Source organism: Ovis aries, chromosome Y (genome assembly GCF_016772045.2).
Source record: "Ovis aries strain OAR_USU_Benz2616 breed Rambouillet chromosome Y, ARS-UI_Ramb_v3.0, whole genome shotgun sequence".
NCBI classification, from domain to species: domain Eukaryota; kingdom Metazoa; phylum Chordata; class Mammalia; order Artiodactyla; family Bovidae; genus Ovis; species Ovis aries.
Window position 1 is genome coordinate 9,504,328 of NC_082741.1, and position 12,387 is coordinate 9,516,714.

At 44.7% G+C, this 12,387-nt stretch overlaps 1 protein-coding gene and 1 pseudogene across 1 annotated transcript; one reads left to right on the forward strand and one right to left on the reverse strand.

The window, feature by feature from the left end:
• Nucleotides 1–12,387, reverse strand: part of LOC132659067 (MYND-type zinc finger-containing chromatin reader ZMYND8-like) — an 88,977-nt pseudogene that overhangs the window by 61,157 nt on the left and 15,433 nt on the right.
• On the forward strand, nucleotides 8,352–11,533 carry LOC132658863 (testis-specific Y-encoded protein 3-like). The gene is made up of 6 exons (XM_060408473.1): nucleotides 8,352–8,879; nucleotides 9,490–9,567; nucleotides 9,709–9,820; nucleotides 9,920–10,065; nucleotides 10,185–10,271; nucleotides 11,510–11,533. Exons 1-6 carry the CDS (start codon nucleotides 8,352–8,354, stop codon nucleotides 11,531–11,533), a joined length of 975 nt encoding a protein of 324 aa, XP_060264456.1.

Here is a 12,387-nt window from a genome sequence, read left to right on the forward strand (position 1 = left end):
TTGAGTCTGATATGCTGAGGCACTAACACCGTAAAAGCTCGGAGGGCAGTAGCCACCTTTCTTTATTAAATTTGACCGTAAGTCCCCAAGGCCTCCAGATATGTCTGAAGCAGCTCCCACCACCTCAGGAAGTCAGATCGTAGCTCAGAAATCTCCCCTTCATTCTCCTTTCCAACTTCCTCCAGCATATCACCTACCTGTAGCATTTTCTGTCCCTGGCCTGGGAAAGATTCTCTGTTCTTAGAGTCTTCACTGAATTCCATGAGTGCCCATCCATTGTCCATATTTTGAGCTGCCTGCTGACTGACTGGCAACATTTGAGGAATGGAAATGAGAGGCTGAAGGCAGGCCTGCACTGAGATTAATTAAGCTCCATAAAGGGAACCTGCACTTCCTTTTAGCTAAGCTGAGTGTTGTTAGTGATTTGAATCCTATTGATCTGATCATCTGGGAGATGAGCATTTTCTCTCCAAAACTGGAATTAAAGGCATCTATTGGTTTCACTTTGGGTGTTCGACTTCTCCAAGGCCTACTGTACCTGTACTGTTACCTCCAATATTCTCATTTGAGCATGCCTTGGTCATGATGGGCTGCAGTAGAGACTCTTCCAGGTGTGGCTAACATGGACGGTGGAGAGGTCTTGCTAGCACAGTTTCTCGAGCTGGTAGAGGACTTGAAGTCTATACTCTATCAATCCTGGGGATGTGTCCCTGGCATGGCTGAAAGTGTTAATATTAAGCTTGCCTGGAGCTGCGGTTTTGCTGCCCATAGTGGCCCTTGTTGGGGTTGAGGACCATGTACCTCTCCATGGGTTGGGGGCCCTTCAGCCTGGAGTGGATTGTATTCCTGTTTTCTTTTTTTATTTTCCAGAGATGTAGTTAGGAAGCTAGAATGGTGGCCTCTTTGGGGTCTCAGGAATCCAGAGGACTGGAGAGAGGCGTGGCGGCCATAGACAACAAACTCTGCTGTGGACAAAGTGACACCAACACACCCACCTGGCCAACTGTGTGGGGGGCAGGCCCAGGCAGCTCCAATGGTTTGAGAGGGCTTGAGATCCTCTAGGCTGCCTCATGGCTACTACAGCCTAGAGTCTTGGTGAGGGGAGGTTTAGGGACGCCTAGACCTCCCTCCTTACCATGATGTCATGGTGACCATGACATCACAACTGTGTGATTTCACTACAGCAATGGGCAGCGACGCCTTGGTCACTACCATTCGCCTCCTCGGATTTAAAAGGAGAGGACTGTGTCTTTTTAATGAGGTCAGACTGCCTTCCTGATGTACTTATTTTCATCTACCACTGCCTGTGAATTATGCTCACTCTAATAGATCAACTTGATCCATGAAAGAGGAGTACGTTCTAGCCCAGCTGAATCTCTAAAGAGACAGTGAAAGCTCTTAGGGAGCATGAGGTATCTATGAGGATTATCAGTTGATGGCAAAAAGAGCTCTTTAGCATTTTCCATTCCCTGAAAATATATGCATGACAGGGCCAATACAATATTGTAAAGTAATTAACCTCCAATTAAAGTGAAGAAATTTTTTGAAAAGTAATAAAGGATGCCTGTTTTGGAACTGACGGCTTATTTTCCAGAGAAAGTGCATGTACTGGTTTGCTAGTGTTGCCATAACAAAGTGGCCCATACCAGGTAGCTTCAGTAAATGTCTTCTCCAAATCCTGGGGATCAATTCAGTAATCAAAGGGTCAGCAGATTTGTCTTTTTCTGACGTCTCTTTTGGATTCTGACTGGCCATTCTTTGCCTTTGTCTTCACATAATAATGTCTCTGTGTTGATTGTGACTGATCTCCTGCTCTTATAAAGTGCCAGCCATATTAACCCAACTACCTATATAGAGACCCTATTTCCAAAACGGGTCAGAAATAAATTATAATTTATGCAGTCTGACTATACATAAAGTACAGACTGTTACACCTTAAACATACACATTCTGAGAGAACACAATTTATTCCATAATATCGAGTTTCTTCTTTCCACTTGGTATTGCTCTATCTACCAGAATTCACCCTATGAAGTAGGTCTCCACAACACAGAAAACAACTGGTTAAAAAAAAGGATTGTCCAGGGGTAATACAGATGAAGACAAATTTCAGAATTTATAACCAATCTAGAAATCCTCTCCTCAAAGACATAATGGAAGGAAAGCATTTCTATCTTGGAGTAAGTGTTAAACTATAATTTGATGTACACTCTATAAGCAAACTACTAAAAGACTGACAAGACAAAGATATACTCTACATGTGCATCCTAGAAAATCAGCTCATTACAAAATTTTCAAAATAGTAAGCAGTCCTTGAGTAAGACCGGATGACAGCCTTTGTCACACTTGATCCTAAATTCACCTGGTAACTGGGGGAGCTATCAGTCTCTGCTAATTTGCTTTATACAGAAGGAAAAACTGCTCATACTTTTCTGAGTGTATGTGGTTTTGAACTGAGTCATTCTCTCAGTCTGTTACCCTCTATAGACTTGAGAGGTAACTCGTTACTGTAACAAAATACTCATGCAACCAACATCCTTAGGCCAAGCAATATTGAAACACTAGAGTTTAAAGCAGAGATATGCTTTGTTGCAGAGACATGCAAGGAGATGGATGGCTTATGCCTTTAAAAATCACAATCTACCTACAGAAACAAAAGACCTACATATAGAAAACTATAAAACACTGATGAATGACAAAAATAGATGGAGAAATAGACAGTGTTCATGGAATGGAAGGACTACTATAGTGAAAATGAATATACTACCCACAGCAATCTATAGCTTGAATGCAATCCCTATTAAGATGCCAAGGGTATTTTTCAGAGAACTAGAATCAATAATTTCACAATTTGTATGGAAATACCAAAAAACCTCCAATAGCCAAAGCAATCTTGAGAAGGAAGAATGGAACTGCAGGAATCAGCCTGCCTGATTTCAGGCTATACTACAAAGCAACAGTCATCAAGACAGTATTGTACTGGCACAAAGACAAAAACATAGATCTATGAAACAAAATAGAAAGCCCAAAGAGAAATCCACGCACCTATGGACACCTTATCTTTGACAAAGGAGGCAAGAATATACAATGGAGGGAAGACAATCTCTTTATGAAGTGATGCTGGGAAAACTGGTCAGCCACTCATAAAAGACTGAAACTAGAACACTTTCCAACACCATGCACAAAAAATAAACTCAAAATGATTGAAGGTCTAAACGTAAGACCACAAACTATAACACTCCTGCAGGAAAACATAGGCAAAACACTCTCTGATGTAAATCACAGTAGGATCCTCTAGGACCCATCTCCCAGAATAATGGGAATAATAGCAAAAATGAAACAAATGTGATCTAAGTAAACTTAAAAGCTTTTGCACAATGAAGCAAACTATAAGCAAGGTGAAAAGACAGCATTCAGAATGGTAAAAAAAAACAATAGCAAATGAAGCAACAGTAATAACTAATCTGAAAAATACACAACCAATTCCTGCACTCAATTCCAGAAAAGTAAGCGACCCAATCAAAAAATGGGCCAAAGAACTAAACAGATATTTCTCCAAGAAACATATACAGATGGCTATCAAACACATGAAAAGATGCTCAAAATAACTTATTATCAGAGAAATGCAAATCAAAACTACAATGAGGTACCATATTAGGCCGGTCAGAAAGGCTGTTATCCAAAAGTTCTCAAACAATAAATGTTTGAGAGGGTGGGGAGAAAAAGGAACCCTCTCACACTGTCGGTGTGAACTGAAACTAGTACAGTCACAATGGAGAACAACATAAAGATTCCTCAAAACCCTGGAAATGTAACTACAATTCCTCTGCTGGTCATACACACCGAAGAAACCAGAATTACAACACATGTGTGCCCCCGTGTTCATTGCAGCTCTGTTTACAACAGATAGGACATAGAAGCAGCCTAGATGTCCATTGGCAGACAAATGGAGACGAAATTTGTGGTACATATAGACAGTAGAATATTACTCAGCTATCAAAAAGAATGCATTTGATCAGCTCTAATGAGGCGGATGAAACTGGAGCCTATTATGCAGAGAAAAGTAAGTCAGAAAGAAAAATTAACCCATATATATGGAATTTAGAAAGATGGTAACAATGACCCTATATGCGAGACAGCAAAAGAGACACAGATGTAAAGAACCGACTTTAGGATTCTGTGGGAGAAGGCAAGGGTGTGATGGTTTGAGAGAATAGCATTGAAACATGTATATTATCCTATATGAAACAGATATCACCAGTCCCGGTTCAATGCATGAGACACGGTGCTCAGGGCTGGTGCACGGGGATGACCCTGAGAGATGGGATGGGGGACAGGTGGGAGGGAGAATCAGGATGGGGAGTGCATGTGATTCACGTGAAATTATGGCCAAGACCACCACAATAATGTAAAGTAATTAACCTCCAATTAAAATAAAATTTTAAAAATAGGTATTAAAGAAAAATTAAAAACATATTGTAGCTGAGTGAGAATAAAACCACAGCATATCTGAATTTGTGAGATGCATATCTAAAAGTGCTTATAATTATAAATGCTTGTATTAAAAAAGAATAAAATGCTAAGTCAATGGAAAGAAAAATTGCAAACTCCCTCAAAGCTTTCAGCAAAGGCCACGTATAGGAAATGTGAGGTCGGGGGGGGGGGTGGTGGCGGGGAGCGGGGTGTGATTAGCTGTTGCAAAATTCTTGCTGTCAGATCTTGTGTTCTTGAGGTAAGGTGGTGGACAGCTAACTGTGTCCTGTAATCCTCAAGGGAAACAATTATTATTCCCTATTCCCTGAAAGCAGATTTCGAAGATCGACTTTTACCTTCCAAGGTCCTGGCTGCAAGGATGGGGTCCCTGTATAGCCTGGTTATCCTGTCTGAGAGCATCCATCTAGCACCAATCTTGTTAATTCCAGCAGTTCCCAGTCCCAGTTGGAAGACGCAGATCTCAGTTCTCTGCGCCCTTCCCTTACCAAGGCCCCCACACACTGCCCAGCCACCTTCAATGAGGGAACTAGGTAACCAGCATGCTGCTGACCCTCAGCACCCTCAGTCTACCCAAATGGGGAGCTGGGTCCTGTATACTGTGACCCATGGAGACTGCCATGACCAATCGGACATGAAGATGGCGATGGGACATGTTGGCCATTGCTTTGAAACCTGGGCCAGGCCAGTGAGTGGATCCAGCAAGGGCTCCGGGACTCTGCAAGACAAAGCCTGTCTTCAAGCTTGTCCAAGCTCCACAGTTCATTACCCAGCCCAAGGCCTAAGGGCCTGGAGGGCCCTGTGGGAAGTCTGTAATATATCTTTCAGTACATTCTGCTGAGAGGCATTCTGTTGGTGGTGTGGGGTTTTCTAATTTCCCTAATGGTTTTGGGCTGAGGCCTGCAGCTCTGTTTTCCATCCTGCCTCTATTGCAGTATCTTCCTTGATGGGCTTATTGAACCTGTGAGTAAAAGTTGGTAACTTGGGCCATCATGGGCCATTTCCACTAGCCTGATGACCACATTCTATTCTGTTTCTATAACACAGGGATTTGAACTTTACAATGTTATGTGATGTAAAAGCTTTTGTCTGCCTCTAACTGAAGTAGTTAACTTAGCATAACATCCTCAAGGACATATACTGCAAACAGAGCTACCATTTATTTATTCATTGCTGGAATTATAGCTGACATGTACTGTATTTCCAACAATCATATTTGGACTGCAGTTGCATAACAGTGTTGCTTTCGTTTCTGCTGTACGTATGTCACACTGAATCAATTTTACGTGTACATCAGGTCAGTTCAGTTCTGTCAGTCAGTCGTGTCTGACTCTGTGACCCCACGAATTGCAGCATGCCAGGCCTCCCTGTCCATCACCAACTCCTGGAGTTCACTCACACTCATGTCCATCAAGTCAGGGATGCCATCCAGCCATCTCATCCTCTGTTGTCCCCTTCTCCTCCTACCCCCAATCCCTCCCAGCATCAAAGTCTTTTCCAATGAGTCAATTCTTCGCATGAGGTGGCCAAAGTACTGGAGTTTCAGCTTTAGTATCATTCCTTCCAAAGAAATCCCAGGGCTGATCTCCTTTAGAATGGTCTGGCTAGATCTCCTTGCAGTCCAAGGGACTCTCAAGCGTCTTCTCCAACACCACAGTTCAAAAGTATTAATTCTTCGGCGCTCAGCCTCCTTCACAGTCCAACTCTCACGTCCATATCTACATCCAGTCAATTTTGGATTTCCGTCCTATTTATCCACCATACAGCAGTTGAGCCCCTCTCTACTTTTACTTTTCTCAAAACATAGTAGTTTTTTAAATTTAACTGGTGGTTAATTACAATACAATATTGTGATGGTTTCTGTCATGCAACAACATTAATAAGCCATAAGTGCACAGGTGTCCCACCCATCCTGGAGCCGCTCCCACATCCCTTCCTACGCTATTCTTCTGGGTTGTTCCAGACCACTTGCTTTGCATGCCCTGCTTTGTGCAGATGAAAACCTGAAAGATGATTTTTCTGCATAAAATATGTAATTTTCTCCATTTCACCTGTGAGAAAATGAGTGCATATGTTTCTACCTGAAACAGGAAATTGGTATTTCATGTTAGAAAATCTTGCATAATTTTCTTCATCATATGTGGAATCTTGTCTGTTTCACAGATGTGTATCTGTGCACATGTTTTCCTACATGAATGGGGAATTCTATACATTTTAGATATGAAAAGTTGAGCATACACTTCCCTTCTTGGATTCTGAAACTGGAATAGGAAATCGCATTTCCTATATGAAAATCTCCATGAAATTTTACTGACATGAAGTTTGTAATTAAGATCTGGGGAACCAATATGGAATTTAAATTATCTCTATTTCATAAATGAAATTCTGGGCACCACCGTTTCTTTGTGAAATACTTAACCCTTTGTATTTCTAATGTATAAAACAAGGACTGTCCACCATGAAATGTGGAGTTCTCTATATTTCCTGTATCAAAATCTAGGCATTATTCTCCTTCATGAAAGTTGGATTTCTCTATATATCATATCTGAAGATCAGAATAAACATTTTCCTGTGAGAAATAAAGAAATCTATGCAGTCATGCTAACCACTGGTTCTTCAGTCTCTGAAACACCTGTTTGCATTTGTGTCTATGCGTGTTGCACACGTGTACAAGTGTGAACTTGTGTCACCTGTTTGTGTGTGTGTGTGTCTGTGTGTGTGTGTCAGGCCTAAGATAGGTGCTCAGTGTGAAACACCAGACATCCTAGGAGACAAGAGTGTGAGCAGTGGAAACTGTCCAGGCACTTAACCTGAGTGTGCTCACCTTAACTATGGGGCCGGGAGGTAGGAGAAACTAATGGTCAGGAGGAGCACTTTGGGCCACTTGAAACACTTACAGGAATACCTCTGTTCCTCTGGGAAGTGCATCCGCAGGCGCACATCCTTAACTACCCAGGTGCCTGCTCTAAGCCACAGGCCTGGGGGATGTGCCAAGAGCTGACCGAGTGTAGGCCAGGGGCTTCAGTGGGGGTTGGCTAGGGGCAGCACTGTGGAGCTTGGACAGCTAGCCGAGGAAAGTGCTCTGCTTCTTCCTCAGAGGATGGCTGCATTCTTGACACTGCTCAAGCCTAAGGCACAAGTTTAGGGATGACTCTAAAGCACGTGCACATCGGTGAGGTCGGCGTAAGCCCTCCCCCAACCCGCCCACCTTCCCCCACCCCCTCCACCGTGCACTCCCCTCCCAACCCCCCAACCCTGCCCGCTTCCGTCCTACTCCCCCCACCCCCAACCCGTGGCTTGCAGTTTGGATCAATCAAAGTGAGCAATTCTGAACCTGAGGTACCCAGGAAACCTGTCACAACTGTGTGGATCCCTGAGCATGCGGAGTCGCCCACTGCCCCAGGGGCAATTTCAAGCTTGAGGATGATTGCAGCGGCAGGTGCCCTGGCTCTCCCAGCCGCTCCTCAGGCACTGCTACATTGTTAGGCAGGCAAATAGCTTGCGAGGACACACCCACTTTGCGCTGGGTTGGGTTTGGCGGATCTTCACCTGCTGCCAGAAGGCCCAGACCTCCGAGGGGCGTGTCCAAAGAGCTAACGCCTTTAGACTCCATTTGATTGGTTCTGTGATGAGGTCTGGAGGTCAGGGTGGAGAGTTCAACCCCTTCCCGCCGCCATATTAGACGTGCGCGGTGGCACAGGGTTCTGCGCATGCGTCTCTCCCTTTCCCTGTTCGTTGGCTGTGGGCAAGTAACCCGTTGAAGTACCACGTGTACTGTGGCGGGTGGGCGGACTGTGAGGGCTGTCTGCTGTGCTCTAGTGTCCAGTTTGTTTGCAGCTCGGGGCTACGGTGAAAACAGCATGGAGAGTGAGACGGGGCCAGAGGAAGGTGGCAGCACTCCAGGATCCTGGATCTTAGTTGTGAGCCCGGGTCTTCACGAGGGAGGGGCCCTGGGGCCTACCAGCCTGGTGGGGGCGGCAGAGGCGATGCAGGCCCCAGGTGGTGAGTCAGGAGAGGAGGCCGCCCTCTTCTGGGTGGAGGCAGTGGAAGAAGGTGCGGCCCTGGAGGAGGGAGAGGTGGCGGGAATCGGGCAGGAGTTCCAGCTGCTGGTGTTAGACGTCATGGAGGAGGTGGAAGTGGTGGTGTACGAAGAGCAGGAGCAGGTGTTCTCGGAGGATCAGGGCCAGGAACATCCAAGGCCCAGAGCCCCGAGTGACCAGCCTGCACTGGAGGCGCTGGTGGCCCTGCAGCTGGAGTTGGATCCCGTGAATAAGAAAGCCCAAAGGGCGCATGCTCGCCTGAAGCATAAGAACTGCCAGAGGCGGAGGGTGCATTTAGAACACAGAAGTGCCATCATCCAGGGAATCCCTGGCTTCTGGGTCGAAGTTGTATCCCTTGGTGTGGTGCTTGTGATTTTTTTTTTTTTTTAACCTGGGGTATTGCAGGAGCAGTTTACAGATCTGGCAGTTCTGGTACAAAATTTACTTTTTTGGATGATGTGTATTGCATATCCATTCCTGCATATCTGTTCCTGAAAGCAGGTGTGATGTCCTAGCGTTCTGGTTAGCTCAAACTGATAACTTGGACTTTATTTGCAGAGGTCTCAGTCAGAATTGTCATTAGCACCAGGGACTCTTCAGAGAAAAGGGTAGTCTGGAATCCAGTTCTTCTCCGAAAAGCTGAGTGAATTTTGGGGGTGATGTTGTGATGTGTAAGTGGTCATACTGGTTCTAGCTAGGAGTGCTTGTTTTCCAGAGTAAGCTAACTTTCAAGGGGCTGTGATGAAGCTTATGCTCTTAGGAAGAGAACTTCCTGATACTGCATGCATAGGCACAGCCTTGAACCTTATTCAGCATTCATACAGTTTGGGTCAACAGAAATGTGACGAGTTAACTGGTAGCAAGTTGAAGTCAAACAGTGCCATTCTACTCTTTAGGCTAGCTTTGTTTTTCCAGCACTTTTCCCTCTAGCATCTAGAGGCTCCTTGACTTAAAGCAGTTTATGAACCACCCCCAAATGTCAGTTTTGATGAGCAACCAAGATGAAGACATGCTTCACTTCATGACCAACTTGAAGGTCAGGCAGGGGACACTGATGATTGTGGGGGAGAGGTGACTGGGCGGGGGCATTGTTTATCCTTAAAACATGAAAGGACAGCTCTTCTGTAAAAGGTTCACACCTACCCCACCCCCAGCTCCCCACACTTTGTCCTGGCAGGTGGAGGAATTCAGGCATCCCACTCATCACTGCAAGATCACATTGTCCTTTCGGAGGAATAGGTATTTCCAGAATGAAGTGATTGTTAAGGAGTATCTGATTAACGTCACTGGTAAGAAGCAGCTCCCTGGATTTGGGAGGTGGGGGCAGAAAAGTGTAGGTTGAATTGGAAAGCGATTTAGGTCTTTCTCCCATGCGACTTTTCCTGCAGGATACCAAGCATCTTGTTCGACTCCAGTTCAGTGGTACCAGGGTTTTGAACGTAAGGCATACAGCCGCAGGCACCATGACAGCAGCGTTAATTTCTTCAACTGGTTCTTTGACCACAACTTCACTGGATCTGACCGGATTGCTGAGGTGGGGTCCCACACAGCCAATGGGCCAGAACTGGTGATATATGTTGGAGCTTTTGGTGATACACAGGAGGGCTTGTGGTCTGGCCAGCCCTGTGCTGACCTTGCTCATTTCCCTGGCAGATCATCATAAAGGATCTGTGGCCCAATCCTTTGCAGTACTATGTGAAGAGGAAGGCTCCACCACGAGAGATACCGGGAGGACAAGAGGTGAGGTACCCAGGGTTTGAGCACTGGGATAAGTGTTGTCCAGGAACTTGGGTCATTTATTTCACTTGTGGAGAAAGTGGGACTCTGTGGAATACAGAGTGACACCAGGGCATGAGGGAATCAGCAAGAGACAGCAAGGGTACAGAAATGTAGTGAAGAACAGGTTCTAATTAGAGAAGCTTGAGGCAGATGAAGTGGCCTGGCCAGGCCAAAGTCACTCCAATTTATATCTAAGTCAGCTGCACATCTCTCAACTCTCATTCCATGGCCAAAACGTCCACCCACAGGCTCCTCTTAAATTGGAACCCACCTACTATTCCTCATGAAGTCCCCTTTCAAAAAAGGTCTGTGAGTCTCCTTTGTGCAAGGCGGTTCCCCCAGTGACCCAGCATTTGATTCGATTTTGATCATCACACTTGTTTTGTTTTTTAATTTTCTTTTGCATCTTTTTCACCTGCTACCCTCATTCTGAGAATAGTGACCACTGTGCAGGATTATGGAGAACAGTCTATTTATTTATTTTAACTGGAGGATAATTACTTTATAATACCTAGACAGGTTTTGCTCTACATTGGCCAACATGTGTCCCTCCAAATGCTGAACCCACCACCCACTGACCTCCCCTGCCTATCTTTCTGGGTTGTCCCACAACATGACTTTGGTTGCCTTGCTTCATGCATCAAACTCACACTGGTCATCTATTTTACATAAGCTAATGTAAATGTTTTAGGGCTGTTTTCTCACAGTAACCTACCATCCCCATCTCCCGCTGAGTCCAAAGTCTGATCTTTATATGTCTCTGTCTTATTTGCTGCCCTGCATGTTGGATGTTCAGTACCACCTACAAGGTCCTCAACTCCGTGTATTTGTGTTAATGTCGTGTTTGTTTTTCTCTTTCTGACTTACTACACTCAGTATAATAGGCTCCACATTCATTCCTTCTCCTTAGAACTGACCTAGATGTGTTCCTTTTTAGAGCTGAGTAACATACCATTGTGTATCTGTACTCCAACTTATCCCTTCATCTACCGATGGACATATAGGTTGCTTCCATGTCCTAGCTATTGTAAATAGTTCTATGGAGAAGACTGGGATACGTGTTTTTTACTATGTGCTTGGAAGTAATGTAAAAGTGCACAGACACTCTCTCCTAGGAACTGACTTGGAAGATTCAAGCTGTCTTTAGTGTTTTTAGAGAAGGTAGGTTTACATATTTCTTTCTCTCTCTGTTTTGAAAGGAACCCCCTCCCCCTAGATGTTGAGAAACTTATGATGGAGTGTCCCCATTTACCCAAAATAGAAAACCGAAGAAGCTGCTTCACATGAAGATCAATGGCCAGCATAGTTCTCGGATGGGAAATTAATGAAGAGTGGTCTGGTGCTGAAATGGATTGAGCGAGAGACACAAATAAACCTGAAATAATTGTGAAGGATAAATAAAAAGCATCTACTGTGTGTGTCTGCGTTTTGTTCAGGCAGGATTTCAGGACAAACACTTCAGCTGCATGTAGGATTCTCAGTTTACTGCGTGTGAATTACCAGTCCATGGAGATTTGTAGAGGGGGTTAAGTCATATGTTGGGGTTGTGTCAGGGATGCAGTTCTTCCTATGGGGAGGGGGTTGGGGAGGATGGAGAAAGATGAGGGGCCCATTAACTGTGTGTCTGGAAGTTTTACAAGAGAAATGTGGATGTTCATGGAGAGGATCTGGTGAACAAGGACCAGAGATTGAAACAGTGGAACACAATTTTGTTGGAAGCTGGTGCCCCAGGTATCTTCTCTGTCGCATATCATCAGACATTTTAAGAGTACAGAACAAGGAAATGGCCTTAACATTCAACTCACTATGACCCTAGAAGGCCATATGTATATGAGCATGTATATGAGTGCATAGTCAGCTTTGCTGAGAGTCTGCTTCCCAGAGCTAGGTTTCCAGGTAACATCTTAGGGGATCAGGTATAAAGTATATGGTGGGGGGCTGTGGCCTAGGGAGAAAGTGAGGGGTGGGAAGGCAGTGAGGATATTAGTGTCTGGTAAAAGTGACCAGAGGGAAAGATAAATTGCAAGGAGTCAGATAAAGGAAAACAACTCCCATCATAGATGTTTGAGGTCATGTG